Source organism: Aplidium turbinatum, chromosome 9 (genome assembly GCF_918807975.1).
Source record: "Aplidium turbinatum chromosome 9, kaAplTurb1.1, whole genome shotgun sequence".
NCBI lineage: Eukaryota > Metazoa > Chordata > Ascidiacea > Aplousobranchia > Polyclinidae > Aplidium > Aplidium turbinatum.
In genome coordinates, this window is record NC_137480.1 from 5,184,003 (window position 1) to 5,205,869 (window position 21,867).

At 37.8% G+C, this 21,867-nt stretch overlaps 1 protein-coding gene across 1 annotated transcript; it reads right to left on the reverse strand.

The window, feature by feature from the left end:
• Positions 1 to 98: 98 nt before the first annotated feature.
• LOC145777239 (ribosomal protein S6 kinase alpha-3-like) lies at positions 99 to 21,366 on the reverse strand. Its single transcript, XM_082588568.1, has 17 exons — positions 21,230 to 21,366; positions 18,660 to 18,698; positions 18,048 to 18,186; positions 17,616 to 17,753; positions 15,308 to 15,494; positions 10,840 to 11,020; positions 9,980 to 10,050; positions 9,491 to 9,574; positions 8,706 to 8,878; positions 7,028 to 7,185; positions 6,276 to 6,398; positions 6,007 to 6,093; positions 5,409 to 5,570; positions 4,691 to 4,852; positions 4,172 to 4,366; positions 3,639 to 3,802; positions 99 to 3,113 (listed from the first exon to the last, which is right to left on the reverse strand). The coding sequence occupies exons 1-17, from the start codon at positions 21,296 to 21,298 to the stop codon at positions 3,014 to 3,016; spliced, it is 2,232 nt and encodes a 743-aa protein (XP_082444694.1). The 5' UTR covers positions 21,299 to 21,366; the 3' UTR covers positions 99 to 3,013.
• Between the last annotated feature and the right edge of the window lie 501 nt (positions 21,367 to 21,867).

Genomic DNA, 21,867 nt, shown 5'->3' on the forward strand with positions numbered 1-21,867 from the left:
AAAACTTTTGCTTCATATGTGAGGTGCTACTGCTGGAGACTTAGGGGTTGGAAAAATCAGCTAAGGTTTTTAATTTTACAAAAGTTGATAACTGCTCGTCGAAAAAAAACAAATTTTTATTTCAACGCATACAATAATTAGTTAATTACACTTAATGAGTAATCTCGGAGAACATAAAATATCCACAGAACATAAGACTCAATACAAGCCACTTCACCATGGAACCACAAACGAAAAGACATTTATTGCTGTTTTTGGACGAAAAATTGCGATCTTTTTCCGTTCATTAAACATCCAAAACTGTTACACGAAAACGCTGGATGCAAACATTGAATCAATGTAAAAATAACGGATTTTGCAGTCTAGGATATTGTTCTTTCATATGTTGTATGTGGACGGCGGTGCAAAATGTTCCGTACAAAAAGGTTCATTGCAAAAATTGTATATACAAAATACGTAGGTGTTTGGTCAATAGAAAACAGTTGGTTCAACTCTGATGTGTGGATAGATATACGAACCAAACCAAACAAGTTCGCGACTCGTGACTTACAGTCAAACTTAGGTTGATTGCAATGACAACCGATGACTACAATTACTTGCTTATAATCGTAAACACAACAGAATAAACAAGTAATCCTATCCGATTACTCAAAGATATCAAGCACTTGCAATCGTAATATAAAAATAGGTGAGTCATCGTAATCGATAGCACTGCTATTGTACTCAGTCCCGTGCCTGACCACAGGATACCATTTGTGAGAAGTGACAATACTTAGCATGGATTTAATAAACGATAAAGAAAACCCAAAAGCTTTCAGTCGCAAGGCGCATTCATCGTTGGACAGAGTCGATCGTATAGGAAATTTTGCCTTTACGTTGATCAATCATAACAGGAGCAAGTGCTCTTCTATATGAGTTCAAGCTGTAAACGATGTTAGCGCTTTATGAGCTGTGTCCACTGCAGTGTAGTCTGAACATGATAGTCTTAGTCTTAGAACAAGGAAGGCTTACAATGAGGCAACGAAATGCATTTACAATCAAGGCCAACCTTGTCAACAGATCTGCCTTTTCAATCAACGTGTGTAGACGTTGAATCAATGTAAAAAAGTATAACTTTGCTGATTGGAAAATCAGTGTTTTGCAAAAAATAGACATTGTCAAACAACGGAGAAAACACAATTCTGCAAAGATTCCACTGCGATAAGATTGTCAATAAGTGAGTTAATAATAATCAAAAAGTAACATTGATGGTCAAACAAAATGTAAGCTGTGCTGCAAACGAAATACAGATCAACTTAGAACACTGTTCTAAATGTGGTGGTACTCGTCAGTTTGCAAGTAGCTGCCCAGTAGCTGTTACCTTCTTGAAGAAGTCAGTCGTAATTGAATGATGAAACGTCAGTGCAAAACGGAGTGTCAGTTTGCAATATTACATACGTGGCGTTCTATGCCAGCCAAAACAACAATATTTCGTTTTTTAAAATAAAGTTTCAAAGTACATTGTGTCATTAGATTGAAATAGATCGCACAATAGAAAAGTGCATTGCCTATGAACTAAACGCAAAAACAGAAACGAGATGAAATTTAATTATTTTCAAGATAATGGCAGCAATCTATATATCAAAATCAAGGGTTGATTGAAGGTCATTGCTGTGCACGGCTTGCAACATGAGTGAGCGCAAGGTGGGCTAAAGGCGAATGGCAACGTATTTGCCCTCGTAACAGAACAATGTACGTTTTATCACATTACTATAATACTTGTTTGCATTTGGTGATGTGTGTAACTAAACATTAAGAGGTTACCGGGGTTTAGGGCTAAAATTATGGGCTGCGTCCCCATAAGGTTACGTAAATCGCAATTTTAGGGTTGCCAAACAAATCAAAAGTGGGCCTGCATTAGGTAGCACTTTGAACTGTTCACCAAGAAGTCGCATAAAAATATTTTGGGTTCGCACAATAAAAAATTGGAAAAACCTTAATCATCCTGATCTAAAGATTTCCGAAAGCAAACATATGGAGCGGTATAAAAGCAGTTTAGGTTCTTTCGCATCACCATCTTGCAAAATTGTTTTTTTTTAATTGATTCAACGTTTGCAGTAGTTGAATCAATGTAAAAGGGCCAATTTTTGATGGCAGGGTTGCAGTCTGTAGGCATAATAGGGTTAACTTAATGATTTTGAGACGACGTGACAGGTTCACAAAAGGCAGAGTTGTAAGAGAAAACAAAATTCACTAACGAAAATAAGAACTAACAAAAAACACATCTTGCTTTAACTAATACATGGCATTTCTACAGCGAGCTAACATGCAGCCAGAAACCATTCGAGAGGCATCATTCGAGAGGCATCTTTGCACCAATTCAAAGCAACGAGGACTTATCGCATCAGTGCAAAGGGTCCTTAAGAAAGCCACAGGTCACCTTTCAGGCAACAAATCAGTCGTTTTTTATATTGATTAAACGTCTGCAGACGTTTAATCTTTAAAAAACGACCGATTTGTTGTCTGGGTTATCGAGACGAATAACATCCTCCCAACACTGCCTCTGCTGGATGGCACCGAGTAAGTTTAACTATTTGTAAAAAATAATGCACAGCTAATGAACGTCGTGTAAACGTTACATTTAAATGGAACTTGACACAAGTTTAATCCGGAGATGTGCCTCAAGCATGTGCCAGTTGTGCCTTCGAACGGGGCAAGTTACCTACAGTAGGTTACTTCAACGCATGGTATGCCAAATTGAACTAAGGTAGACTAGGTCGTGGTAGCATCTTTCATTGCAAAGAAAATTGCAGTCATTACCCAAAATGGCAAAATCTGCCATTTTACATCTGCATTTAACGTCTGCAATGACGGATTTTGCTGTCTGGGTAAGCTTCGATATTAACTAGACGATTTCAAATGTTGTTTCAACATGAAAAGCTGCATAATCAAAACTTCTTGCTGAGTTTCAAGCGAAGTTCAACCTTTCCACTAGAGGCTTACTTTATTGATAGAAAGCATCCGCTAGAAGGCCTCAAAGAGCAGTGGAGGTGATTTTCTTTACTCCTCGTCGCTGTGCTAACATTGAGGCACCGACTGGGTTTAGGTTTAGTGGTTTATGGGAACGGGCAGCACTACAAAACATACATCAACCTTTAAATAAGTTGCTTGAACAATGATCGTACCCAGGCTTACGCCCGGAAGTTGAAAGTATAAAATAAAAGGGAAAGAAGTCAGTCTTCGTGTCTACTTTGAGGTATGCCTTTAATCGTCTTGCCACAAGACACAGCATCATGGTCGCGGCATCGAACCGGCGCCCTTTCGAGTGCCGTACCAAGGCCGACCATTTGGCTAGGCAACTGACTTTAAGAATGGTGAGTCTGTTGATCTATTAGCACGATAGTTTGTTGATAGCACTAGAATGGCAATGACAAGCCTGGGACATGAACTAAACTGACGACATAAGGATATGAAACGTCCGAAGACAAAGTGCGAGATTATAGGAACATGATGCTTAGACGTTAATGTTCCACAATCAAGCATAGATACAAACCTTTCATTAATAAACGTGGTTCAACTAGAAAAAGCTGTCGTTTATACATCGTTTCAACGTCACCAATCGTAGAATGACAACTTCTATTGGCTAGAGATGAACCCACCTGAACATGGCGGACATTGCTCCTTTCATGAACTTGTAGTCCTTGCCCTGGTTCAAGTGAAACTCTGGCAGTTGATCAGGTTTTGCTACAAAGGGATGAAGGAGGACTTGGGACACAGACAGCCTTCGATTGGGATCAACATGCAACATTCGACGGACAAGGTCCTGGAGAATGAAACAAATCGTTACTGAAAAGTAAAATGCTTCTATCCAGTCTTCTAAATCTGATTGTTGCACCACAGATCGACACATTCTTTTGCGACGGAGTTGTACACACAAAGGCCCCACTCACTGCATTGGATGGTAAGGTGAGAACACACAAGATGGTCTGGTGTTTGCTGCCACAAATACATGCATCTGTGCCCATGTTGTAGCCCCACTTTACTATTTCACATTTATAGTACAGTAGTACGGCCAACCGAGTCGATTAAAGTTAAGATCAATACATTTGCCTGCTGAAGAAATCTGTGTAAGCATCTTCCTTAGCAATAGTTTTCGCAGTCTGGACGGAGTGACACACGCACTGCACGTTACCTTGGCTATTTCAGACACGCTTTTCCAATTTCCACCGGACATATTGAATTTTCCAGTTTCGATCCGCTTCAGTATGTCAGTGGGGGTGTCGTCGGGACCATTCGCAAACGGAGTGTACCCGGCTAGCATCGTGTAGAGGAGAACTCCCAGACTCCACACATCACAAGCTTCATCGTATCCTTTCTTCTTCAAGACCTGGCGTAAAGTTTTCGGTTGAAGGTTATGCTTTCAAAAAGTAAGAAGAATCCGAAACACTGTTTTTCTGTTCAAGTAGACTTGTGGTAAACATTTTTGCCGTGGAAAAAAGGGTTATGTGGTTAATTTTTGGGCAAAAAAAATCTGCATTTGAAATTCAAATTTAATCAAAAAAATCGCATTGCTTTCATCGTGATCTGAATAAAAATTTGGTTTTGATGAGCAGTTTGCAAACGCTGCTAGAACACTGATAACGCAAGAGTCTTAAAAAACTAGCAACATAATACAATTACTTCATCACTTCTGCACACAAAACCCTGTCACCTCAGGCGCAACGAAGTTGGCGGTGTAGCAAGGCGTCATCAGCAAGCCGTTGTCATGACGAAGCTGCTTGGCAAAACCAAAGTCACACACTCTGATCGAGTCGGCGTTTCCTGTCTCGTCCGCGTATAGAATGTTGCTCGGCTTCAAGTCACGATGAACCACCTAAAACGTTGACGTTATAGTAGTCAGTTTATGAAAATTTGAACGCATATGAAGAATATAATGTGAACGCATAAAAAGCCTATTCATCTTTTTTAGCAAAAATTAGGAAAACTGTTCAAATCTAATACAGTAGTTGCCGCTTATCAAGTGCATCTCGAGACCAGACGATTTTGGGCTTATGAAGCGGCCGGGCCTATTAAGCGGGAGACGATTCTCTGCCACTCCTTTACATTCAGTAATTCCGGGCGGGACCAAATTGGGCTTGTGGGCCTATTAACGGTGGGCTTAATAAGTGGGGACTACTGCATAACAATATATTGAAAATGTTGCCGGTTAAAAATCTACGAATATTGTTTACGCGACAACGTGACTTTTGTGGTGCGAACTGGGAGCCAGGATGTTGGATTTGTGGGAAGTATAAGATTAAGTTGCTCAATGAAACATGAGTTTAACAGACATACTGCATACAACGTTAATGCATAACTGGCAACCTTTATCGCAGGGTGCTGTAGCTTGCCGAGATATTTCTAAGTAAAAAATGATCATCCAAGCTTACCCCGTTCTTGTGTAGATATTTGACGACTTTGGCAACAGTTTTAAGAACAGAACTGGCTTCTTTTTCGGTGAAGAACTTTTGCCTCAAGATTTTATCAAGTAATTCCCCTCCTTTCATCAGCTCGGTGACCAGAAACACGTGCTGGCCGTCATCGAAAACGTCCTGACGAAACAAGGGTCAAAGGTGAACATGAGCCAATGACTGGAAACCTTGACGCGTGCAATGAAGAGTAGAAACTCAAACAAAATCCGTCATTTTTACATTGATTCAACGTCTGCAGGCGTTGAATTAATGTAAAACCGACAGATTTTGTTGTCTGGGAAGTCTACTAGGCAGTCTTGATTTGAAAAACTTTGAATTGCTCAGTAACAAGGCGATTACTTGATTTATTCCCAACAACATTCAGTTAGCAGGAATGATGCGTCATGGGAAGCATCAGCAATGGATTTCTAAATTTCGAACGACATTTGCTTACAGTCAAAATTCAACAAAGTGATTTGTTTGGTGGCAATTTGTTTGGTATCAATACGACGGTTAAAGCGAAAGTTTAGCGGTTCTGCGTGTTTCATATGTTGAAGCGATCAAAATACCTTCCTACCTTCAAGGTAATAATATTCGGTTGTTGACCGTATCTTAGGAGTATCTGGACTTCCTCTTCACAATCCCGTTTGTTTTTAAATATGATCTGGAAGAAAACAAGTCATTTCTTAAAATTTACCATTTAATTTCAAAATTGTCAGTTACAATGTCCAAAAGGTGTCCAACTGTCTAATTCAAGAGGATAAAACAAATTGAGAGCATGGAAACAAGTTACTTGTGGTAGAAGTGACGACTGTAAATGACATAATAGTGATAAATCGCTCGAACCTTGACAGCGTATTCCTTCTTGGTGGCCTTGTGTATGCATCGCTTACATACGGAGTAGGATCCGATGCCTATTTCCTCTCTCTCTTCGTACTCGTCCGAGAAGTTCTTTGGTGACTTCGATAGCTGCACGTCATGAATGGAGATGAAAGTTTACGAAACGTGAACAGTTTGTAAGATGTGATAATTTTGAGCTGATGACAAGTGATCTCGTCATCTTAAGGCTGCACACAATTAGGGTTGTTTTAATTGAACATGCGACCGGGTCAAGTGTATGGATTGATGTTGTCTATTTCAACGCAGTGAATTCTGGTTACTGGAAACTTCCAAGGCTAATGACAAGTAGAAGCAGGAACTGCCAGAGCAGTCCGTTGACTGCAATGCATACATTGAGCATGTGTTTTTGTTGGGCAGGTATGTGCTCACACTGCGTACAGTCAGGAAGGCATCATTCAACTAATATTGGATGCACATTGCAAAGGGCCTAACGGAGCTAAAGTTCAAAAAGTGAGGGCGACTGGCAGCTTGAAAGTACAGTAACTTTCTGTATTTCCAAATCATTTTTGTATGATTTTAAGCTTGCCATGTATCTTTGAACATCACAAATCTTTAATAATCTTCATGTGTGCAATCTCGTACGGTATGCACAATCTCGCTCGTTTAATATTGACAGAAAGATATGAAGGAAGGATGGACAATGTCCATTGGACATGCTGTAAAAATGAGGTTAAAAAAACAATCCCTTCAAATCCTACCCTGTTGGTGAGTAGAGCAGTGCCGGATAGGTCTCGCTGCGGGATGGCGGCGTTCTTCTTCGGGGCTGGTTGCTGTGTCTCTTCGATGATGGGAGCCACGAAGGAGAAGCCGCGGAATAACTGCTGGGCTGCAGCACTGGCCGGCACTCCTGGAGAATCTGTCAGAAAAAGACAAACCAGTTTAGTCAACAAACAAATTAGGGTTCTTGTAATTTCGTTCTCCTCCGTCGAATTTCTGAAGATTACTTTAACCTACCAGCTATGTTTGGATCAAAACCGGAGCTTAAATCCACCAATCCACCTTGTTGCTAATTGCTATCTCATTGCAAAAGCCTGATTTATTTAAACGACGCAAACGGTACCCTTTGTAGACATTGCGTATATTGGTAGAACTACGTAGACGTGTCCCAAATGACGGCACAAGCCATCTTTACCGCACAGACTGAGTTATATAATTATAATATCATCTTTTTAAAGTAACAATAACAAAAACAAAAAGCATTCTTTTTATTTCCCAATTGAAAAGCTAGCAGCGAGAACTTACCATGTAGTTTTACTCGAAATAAAACCTCACGGTTGGTTTTGCAAAGCGAAACCCTTGACGCTACAACGCAGCAATAGCTTGCGGAAACCCCGCCATTATGGCAAATATATTGAAAGAGAAACGGGTTTAAATAAAATAATGTAAAGCTAAAGAAAATACACAATAAATTGACATGGTCCTTAAGCACATTTCATCAGGGGTTCTGCGACAAACAACGCAAAAATGCATTATTTATTGGTTTTCCTACCTGTAAGTGTCTAACGATGAATGCTGCCAGTTGAAACTCCATTAAACTTAGGAGAAAGTCGGTTCGTAATTTGCACAACACACGTTAGTGCGCACGGTATGCGATACACAACGACCATAGTCGCTTCCCAGACAACCAAATCCGTCATTTTTACATAGATTCAACGTCTGCAAATGTTAAATCAATGTAAAAATAACGGATTTTACAGTCTGGGTTGTTAAGTGTTTTGTTTCAACCGTGGCTTCTGGTTGTCACATGCAGAATAAACACGGAAGTTTTGATACACAAACAAACATTGAAACAGCCAAGGCATCAAAAGAGCATTTGCGTACGACATTGACAAAATAGACTAACCAACAATATGCAGATTTTCACACATAGGTGTTTATGTTTAATCGGCAAAATGTTTTTGGCTTACCCAATCTTATGCACGTTGGTGAAGATTTAGATTGACTTGATGGGAAAACAAGAAAGCCAAACTTAGTGTCCGCTTTCGAACATGTCATTAAAAGTCTTGTTAAGGCGACAGTACTATCGATAAATTTTTTTTTGGTCTAAAAGATAAGAAATTTAATGAAGCTTTTGTATTTATGAAAATATTTCACGGAATTTTAAACGCATTTGTGCAATAAAATTCGTTTTTCTTACCCTCAACATCGATTGCAAAACTGAAAAAAAATTACCATTTGGCATTTTTGAACTACTCATTGAATTGTGATGGGCAAGTCCTTTCTCACGTTCAATTTTTAAAATAACATTAGAACGGGGAGATATGTATACAATGCTACAGTATACATATATAATCCGTCATTTTTACAATGATTCAACGTCTGCAGATGTTGAATAAATGGTAATTGTTGATAATTGTAATGTAAAATAAATGTAACCTCGTGGAGTTCTTGAGGTGAACTCGGTGTCAAAGTATGTTGCATCCTCGGCTCGTGTGGTGGCTGGCTTGAAAGGAGGAGCAATGTCTTTTCGGAGGAGCTTGTTCCAGTCGATCCCACTGAAGAAGGGATGGCGTTTGATATCTTGAACTCCATCAGATCCACTTCCCAATCTTCATGAAAAAAATGCATTTAAATAAAAACAAAGCTGTTCTTGATATTAATTTATCAACTTAATGCAAATGCTTGAAACGCAGAAGCGAATTAGCTGAAACAAACAAGAAACACTCTAGAGAAGGAAGTGGTCGCTTTTCGTGGTCTCCTAAGGTAAACAACGACCAGGTAAGTATTACGTAATCGTGTGATGAGTTGATTCATGTGAGGATATAGACATTTTCCGTGCAGACGTACATTACGTAATTTTAATTCTATTTGAATAAGGACCTTCTGATGACCCTTTTAGGGTGAAACAGGCTGTAGAGGTTTTAGAGAGTAATAACTATATTTGATGTAATTCGCTCTGCTTGGCTTTTTGCTTGGCATTGAGAACTTTTGTTGTATTAATAGTATTTATTGTTTAATACAGTGAATATAGGTTATACGTCAGATTCAAATTATTTATATTGAAGTTTTGAATTGAGTAGAAACACCGAAGATGTTCTGTAGACGTAAGTAACGCTAAATTTGCTAACTGTTACTCAGAACAAAACAATCTATTTTTGCATAAATACAACGTCATCTAACGCTGATTTAATATAAGACAACTGGTTTTGTCAGCTGATTACCTGTTGACTGGGTTCCGTTTGAAAAGCATCCGTAATAGTTGCTGGGCTTCTTGGCTGAGAAATTGTGGCATTCCCAATTTAGCTCTAAAACAAAAACAATTTTATTTATACGCACATATGCAAAATGAAATTACCTATTCAGAAAAAAAGTGCTATACGCTATGCAAGTTTATCAACAATACTTCAGCTGAATGATAATGTTTAGCTAATACTCTGTTTTTAAATCGTTTCAACCAATGGCAATGTTGAAACTACATCAAAGCGGTATATTTTGTTAGCTGGAAAGAGCAGAATAGATAATAGCCAAAGTAATAAAACTACAATAGTTTACATTCAACACAGCAAAATACCTATAGTCAACCAACTATATTCAGAACGAACAATGGGCTTAGTGCTTTCTATAAAGTGAATAGTGAAGTATGAATACTAGCATTGGTAAGCAAAAAAATTAGAAAAAAACAAGTAAAAGGCAAAATTGAATGCAGTTACTTGAGTATCTGAGTCATTGTGTCCTTCCTGTCCCTGCCTTGGAAGGGGAGCTGCCCAGTCAACATCTCATACTGGAAAAATAACAATGTGTAGTTACTGCATTCATGCTAAAGAATGCAATGAAAAAAAACGTTGATGCTCGGATCGTTGGTTGAGTCGAAACGATATAAAAAATATAGAAAAAAAAAAACAACTTGACACAGACTATTGCATTGACTATTATACTGCTGATTAATTTATCAGCAATAGTGCTGTCAAAGCAGGCAGAAATCAACACTAAAGGTAATAAGGACGTAATTTCAAAACTGCTACACTATTAAGTAAGCACAGGGTTTTTCTTCGTTGAAATAGAAAAACACAAAAAAAACATATAGAATCGCACCATAAATTTGAATAAGCCATCATTGGAATAAAAGTTGCAGACTCACGGTTAGTTTTGTTTTGAAATTTCAATGAACACTTGAAGGCGTCAAATCATGCTACGTCATCACAAGAGATCAACTAATCTAACAAATCATCTGTTGTAAATTTACGTTTGTTCTACTTATGTTTCTACCATGGTGGCCTATACATGAGGTCGCGGTCACGATGGTTTCTACATAGTCTCTAGTTTTTACATCATGGTTTCTCTGCTCGGCGCGATGAGCGCTGATTGTTTTCTATGTTCGAGGCTCTCGGCTCAGTCTCAGCAAACCTGTTTTCATAGAGCTTTCGTTACAGTTTTCAGTTAAAAAGACTTTCTGTTGCTTTAAGTTCCAATCGTTTGAGACTGACTTACTTTGTTCGTTTATATTTATGGCTTGTGTTTTGCAGATGTACCATTTTTTAGTTCATTAAAACCTAATGAATGGTCGTCTCACCATCAAGACTCCATAGGACCACCAATCCGCGGCGTAATCGTGTCCTCTCCTGTTAACAACCTCCGGAGCCATGTACTCCACCGTTCCACAGAAGGAGTAAGCTTTTTCCGACCCATCAAGCGATTCCTTGCTGAGCCCGAAGTCGGTGAGGGCAATGTGGCCGTCGATGTCAAGAAGAATGCTGAAGCAATAAGATAATGGCTTAACAACGTTGGAGGAAAGTTTAATGACTTCACTTTAATCGTAAGATTCTCTAAGAATTTATGACAACATTGATTAATTAATGAAGATTCATTCAGAACACGATACACTCTGCGGGTATGCACAAAATCTGTAATCGCGGTGTTTTGCATTCGTTTCAACATTAGTCGAAACGAAACACCTTGCAAAGGAAACCGCACCTTTACACAATCTTTGCACTGCAGTACTGTATAATTAGTTTCTTCCATTCGTTTCATGACGTGTACATTTGTGCAACGTATTTGGATTGTAGTATACAATAGTGAGGTTGGATTTAGTGCTCCACCGAGATGGCCAGGGTGTAACTAGGTGTCAGAGGCCAGCACGCAAATCATTCGTTTTTAGAACAAAAGTTAAAAACACTTAAATTGACTGCAGACGTTGAATCAATCTTATAAAAACACTGATTTCCTGGTTGGGAAAAGGTTCGCGGTATTCAATGGAGTCACTATCCTAAAATGACGTGCAATTGTAAAGAAACATTAAGCTAGCGCGGCACCGTTTTGAAACTTGCTTATGTTTTTGCAGAGGTGAAAAGTACCAAGGCATTTGGTAATAGAATTGGCAAACTGGTACTACCTTAGAAGACTACACCATTAACGAAGCAGTAAAATGCCAGTCAGCTTATTTTCTTGAGCAATTGTATTGATCTACTTTTTTACACCCTGGTTAGAGGTAAGTGATGTTTTTCACCAAACTTCTCCGGGTATCGAACCTGGGTCGTATGATTAGAAACCAAAGACAATCTCACGCCAGCACAGTCAGTTACAGAAAGCTTACAACAAATAAGAAATTAACCTCGCAAGATCTACTGTAAAATACGTGCGACATAAGGTATTTCAACTGGGATATTTAAAAATGTGGTAATGTGGTGTATCACACGAATGACTGATCACAGACTTTTCTCAACAAAAGACACGTTTGAGATATATATATTACTTTGTGAGAGCTAATATCACGGGACATCCCCAGGGATTGTGCAACGTTTATTGAAACTTTCCGAAGAACAGAAACTTTGTGCCCGAATCTGATGCAATTCCGACTACGCGCAGTTCAAAGAAATTTCCGATAACACGTTTGAGTGGGAATATGATAAGTCACGCAGCTGCTTTAGGCCCAAACAGCTTATTGCCAGTTATACGACTGGCCACATTTCCCGGTTTGATTGATTCAACGTCTGTAGATGTTGAATCAATGTAAAAAGAACGGGTTTTTACAGACTGCATAGACTTTCATTGAGGTAGGTTTAATGATTTCCTGTGTATACATGCTGACGTTTAAGGGCCTGTTTCAGTGTCAAGAACCATAAGAATAACACTTGATACACGAAATTGTCCACAACAAAAATAACCAAAGTTCAACACAGTTCTGAAAAAAGATTACGTAAGGCCAAAAAGCAAATCAGTCGCTTTTTGATTCAACGTCCACAGACTTTCAATCAATGTAAAATACGACTAATTTGCTGTATGGGGCCAGGCCAATTGTGACTGACAGTGAGCGATGTTTATCAGTTCTTTTGACGAACCTCAAAAGTAATGCTGACTGCGGTTTTGAAGGCAGGTTAGCTGAAATATTTGACTTTCTCATTTTGTGAAGATAAAATCAGAGAAGATTAGGCAAGAACCAAGTTTTTTTAAGGAGTGCAAAACAGGGAACAACAGTTTCGAAAACCGCTTCACGGAAAACAAACTTTTCAACGTTTGTTTTAAATCGTGACAAAGCAAATTGCAAGGAAGTGACTAAGCAGTTGCTGCTGATCAGTGATCAAGACTTTAAAAGTTATTCAAGCTTTTGATAATGTGTTTGTTTGTTCAAGTTATAAGGTTACTATGTTGAGAGAATATGAACATGAGAAAATTGGTGTTTTCACAACTGCTCTAAAAGTAACACTTCTGTTTTGTGTGCGATCAAAAATAATTTTGCAACAAAAAGAAGTTATCATGTTGGAAAAACTCCACAATGTACTAAACCGATGGCAACACAACCATACTTCAGAAATGACAAAAAACTAAGCTTTGTTGAAAACGTGTTAACGTTGCTACTAGATGTCTCATGATGTCATTACTTCGAAAAGGTGCTGCTAGCTTTTTCAGTGAAAACCAGTTTTGAAGTCTGTACTTTCCCAGCAGCTCACTTATTGAAATTTCACACCATTGAATCAACGCAAGTCCTACTGACACCGTTACGTCGAATCTACGTGAAGTTACAAAAATAAGAAATTCAACAACAGGAAACGAATGATGTCACAGCCTGGTAGTTTCCTGTGGATGGGCAACTGGCAATTAAAGGGGCGTTTGCACTTAGAAAATTAATTTTAAATCATTGAGCAGTTGAAAACTTTCTGTTGTTTTGTTAAAAGAAGGTTTGACCTTAAACGATATTACACTTGAGTGCTGCTTTGTGTTGAAAGGCTAGTGTAAACGTCCCCTTACAAGTAAGGCAATAAAGACGCCGACTAATGACATGCCAGTCACATATGACTTCACGTTCAGCTCACACAAAGGATGTAATTAATAAAGAATTACAAGTCAGCATGATGTTAATTTTTATTCCAAGTAGACTTCAGGCGGGTCGCAATGAAGCCGTGTAATAAGATACATTATGTATTTGCACGTGTACATGTTTTTCATTTAAAGAATAATACTTTTAAAACCAAACACATTACCCCGGTCCAACCGCAATGGTAAATTGTTCCAACATGATTAAACTTTAGGATGAGAATTGTCATGGTGCACGAAACGTCAGTAAAGCAATAAAATAACTCGTATTTTTCTGCTGTTACTTTTGCATCCATCAGATGAATGTTGTAACTACTGCTAGAAATGATTGCTATCTGATCTACATGACAAACCGTTTCAGTCTTACATCCTTACAACGTTAACTTTGTTAATGAATGCGAAAAGTATAGATTTTTTATTGTTCCGACACTGTGGGCAGGAAATCAGCTAATTGATTTGAGTTTTTGACAAAATGAAAAAGCTCGATCGACTCCAGAGAAATTCACAAGTAAAGTTGCACTCAATTATTCATGTATCGCCTACACTATATCCGCATTGGTAAAAGAAAACGTTTCAACAAACAACTGCCACAATATGGGAGATTAGAACAGAAAGCAATGAAAATGTGTGTTTATGGTTCATAAACAAGTGATAAAAAGATACTGAAACGTGATTGTTCATGGGCTCTCCAAGTTCACTGTTGATTATTACGTCAAACCAGTTCGCTAGGTACAAATTCTCTCTGTTTTATTTTATTTTTATCTGAATTACACCGAAAGTAGAGTGTGAATTATAAATTTATAATCCATGTCTATTGTCTACCAATGGATTATGTATTGGCCAACACGCATCATAGCGCCATAAATTTCTCACTGCACAAGTTGAAAAAACGTCAACAATTTTTTCACATTTCAAAACTTCACACTGTGACTTCGTGCATGAAATGGTTGATGGTATCTCTCCATCGTTCTCAACTGCAGATAAAGTCAACCTCAATCAGCCAAATCTGGTTACACCACGTGACAAGAAAATGATATGTCACTTTCTATCAGCTTTGTAAACAGAACTGCAAAGGTTTCACGTTAAGTAGGAGTCTCATCAACAATTAAAAGATAAACAATGCTTCCTAGAACAGTCGTGTGTTTTGTACGAATTATGATGAAAACATGAATAAAATATACATGAAGAGGAAGTTGGCAGACGACTTTTCCGAAGTATAAATATTTGCTGAAAGTGGCTTTTTAATCCATCTTATGGTTTTATTCACAATGTGAATACACATTTCCAATCGACACAAAAAAGGGGCAAACAATTACGGAAATTCATATAGTCGTCGGTATGTCATTATCATTCAAGAGAAAACAATGGAGGCAATTTTGATGCTGGTTTGGTATGCGAGCTCAGCAGCGGAGTAATCTGTAGAATTAGATTTTAATTCTATTTCTAGATAATTTTTCAGACGTGAGCTGCATAGTGCATGGGTGTGGGACTGTGGGTTGATTTTGGGTTTGGTAAGTTTTTACTTAAACTCATCAGTAACAAACCTAACTCGGACACATGAAGGCATCGGAGAACAACGTGAGCAGATGAGATTGTACAATAAAGATATGCTGTGACTTGCGATGCTGAGATCACATACACTACATTGGCATCGGATCTTCAGAGTACAGTATTAACCTTAGTCGGTTAGTGATCACAACTTTTGATAGCACGCAAATCCACCAACTTACTTTTCTGGTTTCAAATCTCGGTAAATAATTCCTAGCGAATGTAAGTGGTCCAGGGCAAGAGCGAGCTCAGCAAGGTAGATTTTCACGTCATCTTCCGTGAACATGAGTTCCTTAGAAAGCCTTGTGAATAAGTCTCCACCGCGCAAGTAAGCAAGCACCATGTAAAGGTTTCCGTCTGTTTGAAAAGCTGCAACAAAAGCGGAGTAAGTATGAAAAAAAAACAAGATTTTGAGACCAAATGATTAATGCATTATATCTTCCTTGGTTGTGATTTGATTTCTTTCCTGATTTACGGTTCAGGATCTTTGTAGACGGCCTAACAGAGTTTAATTTGCTTTGTCAGTGATTGTGTTTACCAACAAAAAGCCTTTGCTTGTAGTGATCACTGATCAGCACTAGTGCACAATAGACAACTTTATTTCTTCATAACTGGTACGAGTTGAAACGTGCAGTAATGAACGTGCATCTTCACCAGAGTTTTGCTTTAAACTGTCCGCAAAGCAATACAAGCATGAGTTTGATTTCATAACAATGTCCCATGCTTCAAAGGTTTGATGCAGCAAACTTTCTGGGGCCACACAGGCACACACCAACACACATTTTTGTGGCTTTTTATGTGATTAAGAACTACAACCAATGCATGAATGTGCAACGTTCATAGGTTTTAAAAAGTTAAAATAAAATTTTTGTTTCAACTTGGCCCACTATACACAGGTTCCAACACATTGTAAGGCCGTGTGGAATCGATGCAATTTTAAGGTTATTGCTATCATCGTCTCGCCGTCATCAACATTAGAAGAGGTTGGAGGAAATTGAAGCAGTTGTGACACAACAGTCTCTGTTTCAACTCGTCCCCACTTTGATCCGAAAGCGTAAAAATAGCGACAACAACTTCTTTTTTAGCTGTTGGTCATGACGTAGTTATAGTAAACTTCTTGCTATTTCTTTGAGAACAAATCGTCAATAAAGGAAAATACAGGTAGGCTATTGTACAAACGCTATCCCATTAAAAGGTGACCCATTATCTTAATGTGTGTAACAAGATATTGCAGCCACCAGCATGAAAGATAAGCTCTAGTACCTGTTTACAACGTACAGGAAACATGAGTTAAACTGTACAAAATTAGGGCAAGAGGTAGTAACGTGACGCTTGGACAATGAAAAGCTAGGTTTGAAACGCATGATTTAGCACGCTTGCGTCATCCTGGTCTTTCACAACATCCCAGACAACAAATCAATAATTTTTACGTTGACTTAACGTCTACAGACGTTGAATCAATGTAAAAAACGGTTGATTTGTTGTCTGAGCAGAGACTATCTCATGTTTGTGCAGGCAAGTGAACGTTTGCAACAAGTCATATTACATCCAAGATAAGAGAATCAATTGGAAAAAAAAAATTTTTTAATCAGAAATGCAAATAAATCACTTTAACTTGTGTTTTAATAATTATTTAATTTGATGATATATTTTCCACGCAACGATGGCTAGTCCATATGATATGCAATCATGACAGGGTGATTTGATGAAATATTTTTATACTAGCATGATTTAAGAGAATATTAAAAATATGACAGTATGATGTCTTATGTAATGAACATTTTTTCTGTTACAACTTGTGATGTACACTTCAGTTGACCTAACCTTCCCCAAAACATGATCAACCGAACGTAATATACAGTAGGAGTGTAGGTCATATACCATGCCAGCACAACGTTTAATGCAACTGTCTCAAACGTGCGGTGTGGTTAAGAAGTGATTTGTGGCTGAACATCAAAATCTTTTCAAAATCATATCAACTGACCCCTGTCAACCTGATGCTAAGCACCTCCCAGAACCATTAAAGTACGGTGCAAATATTAATGGCTTGTATCGATCAAGCTCATTTTGTTTTTAGTATTCTTGTTTGACAATTTTTTTTTGTCAGACATTGAAAACAAGTTACGATTTTCAACTGTCGTCTATGCAAATGCAAAGAATCTGATGGAAGACAGTAGAGCTCGAGCCACGGAAGAAAAATTAGTGTCGATGATATGACTTCTATCACAACACAATACGAAGACCTCATTTCACATAGACTAGCGCATGATTTAAAAAAAAAGTAACTTTAATAATGAGGGTTTTTACTCCAACAAAAGGAATCGGGAAAATTGACAAGGGTATACGCCGAAGGATTTTGCAACAGGATGAAGCCTTGACTTGTGCGTCTGTGCGAGTAAGGCAGAGGCTTAAAGAAAATAGACATTAGGCAGGTGTGATCTACTCCGCGCTACGTTATCGATAAGATGCTGCACTTGAGAAAAGGCTTACCGTAATATACTTTCACTATAAAAGGGTGGTTCACATCCACTAAAATATTTCTTTCCATTTTGGTGCGGACCCTGTCCCGAACTTTCAGTTTCGCTTTTTTAAGAACTTTCATTGCGTAAAGTTGATTCCTGTCGGAACCTGGAAAAAATATAATTTTAAAGCACACCATTCACTGTATTTCAAATCAATTACGATAAAATCGCAGAAGTTGTTGGCAATAGTTTTTGCTTAATCAATGGTGAGATGTTGCTATAAAATGTATTGGAATGCAATAACGGTTGACTTCAGTCCACCTCCTGCACAAATTAAAAGCTATGCTTATCACATTGTAGGCATGCGCGGCTGTTTTAGGTGCAAGAAAGTGGGAAGCTTAATTAGCAAGGAGATCGAAAATGCTTTCAAGGACAGCACAAAAAAAAGTAACTTGTTTACCTGTAATTTTTCTGACAAGGAAAACTTTTCCGAAAGAACCTTGACCTAGAACCTTTAGCAGTTCAAACTGACTTGGATCCGCCTTGCCGCAACCTTTTATTGTGTTCTGGGTGATTTCAATTTCATGCATGGGTTCATCCTACGAAGAAATGGTTAAAGTTACGGTAGGTCACAAATTGCAGTCTTTTATAGCTGGAAGTTTGAAGGGATCTGTGTGAATAAAGTTTCAATACGTTCAATAGAAACGATAGAACTAGCATCTCTTCAAGGTTGGCATTTCAAAGATAAAACTGTGCTAGTACATTTTCTAAATAGGACAGATCATTGACCAACAAACAATTCTGTCAAGGATGAGTAGTTTACGACGGCAGTTAATGGTGGAATAATATCTTCAATGTAGTATTGTAGTAAAGTAGTAGAATCTACAAACTTGTGCCATTGTGCTGTCATAACATTGAAACGCTGTTACGCTGTGCATATCATCATGCCTGCCACAACATTTGCGGTAAAAGTTCGCAATAAAAAATCACCATCACCAACCAATCATTTTGATTGCATCACAGAACCAATAAGAAACGCAAAAACTTATAAAAATAAATAACAAAACAACACCTTGATTTCTAGTTGGTCCACAGCCATATCATCGTCTTGCTGTGAAAGTAAATAATTATTAGCTAAGTATACAAAAGCTACCTGTTGTGACTTAAATGAGCAGTTTTCACACGATTGCTTAGCACAATCAATGGCAATATTGTTTGTCCACCTTCGATACAGCCCAACCAGCAAAAGTTGCTTTTTTAGCATAGCTTTATGGCAAGCGGAATGGCCCGTTTCGGCTAGTTCCCTATTCGGCTACAGTTTTGAATTGTATTTTGTATTTTATTCCACAATATCGTTTCTTTTGCATTCCGACAAAGAAAAATAAATTGAAATGAAATTTAGCGCAAAATGTTTGAACTATTAAATTGAAATGTTTGCTCACATAAAATTGACATGTATCCTACGTCACCGTCTGTATGCAAACCAAAACTGCAAAATTTCAACAGCACAGTTTGAATTTTTACATTAAAAATGATAACAGAGAGATGTACGTCCATTGTCCGATTCTTCTGTTTATAGAGAACTTTGTATTTTATTCCACAATATCGTTTCTTTTGTCTTCTTGCATTTTATCCAGTGTTTACCTTTGAGTGCCTTCCCAGACGGCAAAATCCGTCATTTTGTAAAAATGACGAATTTTGTTGTGTGGGTTCGTTCGAAATATGTGTTTTACATCAAAACAACATATTTCATGATTAACAAGAGGTTAATGAGATAAAGTCTCAGCGAAAACGTGTCAACGAAAAAAAGACAGTTGCCAAATAGCGTTTGACATAAAAGATGAAGTTAAAACCTAAGTGGCAGTTTAGAATAAACCTGGGTTTCGGCGTTACATGACCTGGAATTTTAGTTTTGGTCTCAATCTCATCATCATGATTCGGAGTAAGATCTTTGTTAGATGATTTACAAGGCTAATTGTTCTGTGGAGTGAGCATTCTGTTGCTACGGTTTTCTTTGGTAGGCTAAAGTTATGAATATGGAACGTACCATATCACTAGGGGTGTTTTCGATGTCATAAATATGATTTAAGATCTCTGTGGTTAGGTCTAAACCCCACTCATCTAAAGCTTCGATAATTTCAACTATAAAAGAAACGATCTTGTGGAATAAAATACAAAATTCTCTAAATAAACAGAAGGCGTCGTTGGATTTAGAATTTTGTAATAGTTGAGGATTCTAATATATTCTAAGTTTGCATGCAGACGGCGACGCAGGATACATGTAAATTTTATCTGAGCAAACATTAATAGTTCAAAAATAAATTTAATTCACTTTTTAGTTTTAAGATCACAGTGGTTAGGTCTAAACCCCACTCATCTAAAGCTTTGATAATTTCACCTATAAAAGAAACGATATTGTGGAATAAAATACAACATTCTCTAAATAAACAGAAGGCGTTGTTGGATTTGGAATTTTGCAATAGTTGAGGATTCTAACATATTCTAAGTTTGCATACAGACGGTGACGTAGGATACATGTCGATTTTATGTGAGCAAACATTTCAATTTGATAGTTCAAACATTTTGCGCTAAATTTCATTTCAATTTATTTTTCTTTGTCGGAATGCAAAAGAAACGATATTGTGGAATAAAATACAAAATACAATTCAAAACTGTAGCCGAATAGGGAACTAGCCGAATCGGGCTGGCCGAATAGGACTAGCCGAATTGGACTGTAGCCGAATTGGACTGTAGCCGAATAGGGAACTAGCCGAATCGGACTAGCCGAATTGAACTAGCCGAATTGAACTAGCCGAATCGGACTAGCTGAATAGTAGCAGACCCTATGGCAAGGCAACACCACAGCGACATATAGGTCACCATGGGCAGCACCTACATCGTCCGGCCCCACAGTGTGGGCGTCTACCATGCAGTTGCCTACATGTCTTGGTCACCAGTCGTGGTCCGGTTTCAAATTGCTAGGCGATGACACGATGAGCCAAACAAAACGTTTCCTGGTTGGGAAGACTCTACAGAGGTGGAAACATCAGCAGACAACTTCTGCTTTGTTTATGAATTCATTCACAGCTTGGCATCAAAAAATCGATTATTACAAAACACAGTGTGTGAGACCACCAAAGTAGACAAACAAACAGTAAAATAGATCTAAAAGGAGCAACAATTCAGGCATAACACATTGTCGAATTCATTGGTTATTCTAACTTGTAAATAATAACGGTAAATATAAATAAAATAGGATAAAGCTTCCTAATATAAAATTCAAGTTACCCTACTACATTTGAAATAACTTGTTGTAAATGAAAACATCACAATACAGCTGCAATTTGAGCGAACTTATAACTTTGACGATAACTATGATAGATAGTTTTTGCAGTCATCTCGGCTGATTTAATAAATTCAAAGCATATAATTTCTTTCGGCATGATACTTTGAATTTTATTAAATCAGCCGAGATGACTGTAAAAACGGGTGTATTTTAGTTTTTGTGCGGTAATTCATCCAGCGTTAAATGAAATATTTGATAAATATAACTTCATTACCTAATCACTTTTGTCAGTGTTTACTTATCACTTAAGTAACATTTATAGAAAACCGTGCGCTCAAAAAGCAATGGTCCATTACCTCTTCTGTCAAAGGCTGGATCGTCCCAGGGTGAACAAAAGGCTGATTAGCCAAGGGAGCCAATGGCATTTTGGTTTAGCTGTGAACTAAAACCAAGTTAAAAATTATTTTATTCAATGCAGTGTGCGATTCGCCTATTGTTTCTGAAAAATAATTAAATGTATATATTTAGTTTTTGAGAACACAGAATAACTACATGTTCTTGTAAGGAACATAGAACATCAAAACGATGTGTAAATACACGTTTTAGGTAACTACACTTAACTCCAAAGGTCTGGGAGTTTGATTAAACAAAGCAGACAGTGGTATGGACTTGACCAGCGACAACAACACAATCCGTCTGGCACCATCACTCTTACAAATTTAAACATTCTTGTTTCAAGCAGAAATCACATTACAGTTGATAGTTGGCACTGACTTGGTAACCACAAATGATGGTGACACTTGAATTAATTATCTTAACAGATTGATAAACAACTCAAAGTTCTAATTCTTTTATTACTATATTCACTGGATGTTTTGCTCAAGCTTTTTTGATTGAAATTCTCACATTGAACAGTAGCAACACCTAAGAAAATATAGTTACTAGTGACTGCTTACGTGCTGTTACAAAAACCTCGATAACGTTTTCGTTCTTA

Coding starts and splice junctions, on each gene's coding strand:
- LOC145777239 (XM_082588568.1), bottom strand. CDS start 21,298: ATGCCATTGGCTCCCTTGGCTAATCAGCCTTTTGTTCACCCTGGGACG. Junction 15,495..17,615: donor TATAGTGAAAGTATATTACG/GTAAGCCTTTTC, acceptor CTTTTGTTGCAG/CTTTTCAAACAGACGGAAAC. Junction 9,575..9,979: donor ACAATGACTCAGATACTCAA/GTAACTGCATTC, acceptor TTTTTGTTTTAG/AGCTAAATTGGGAATGCCAC.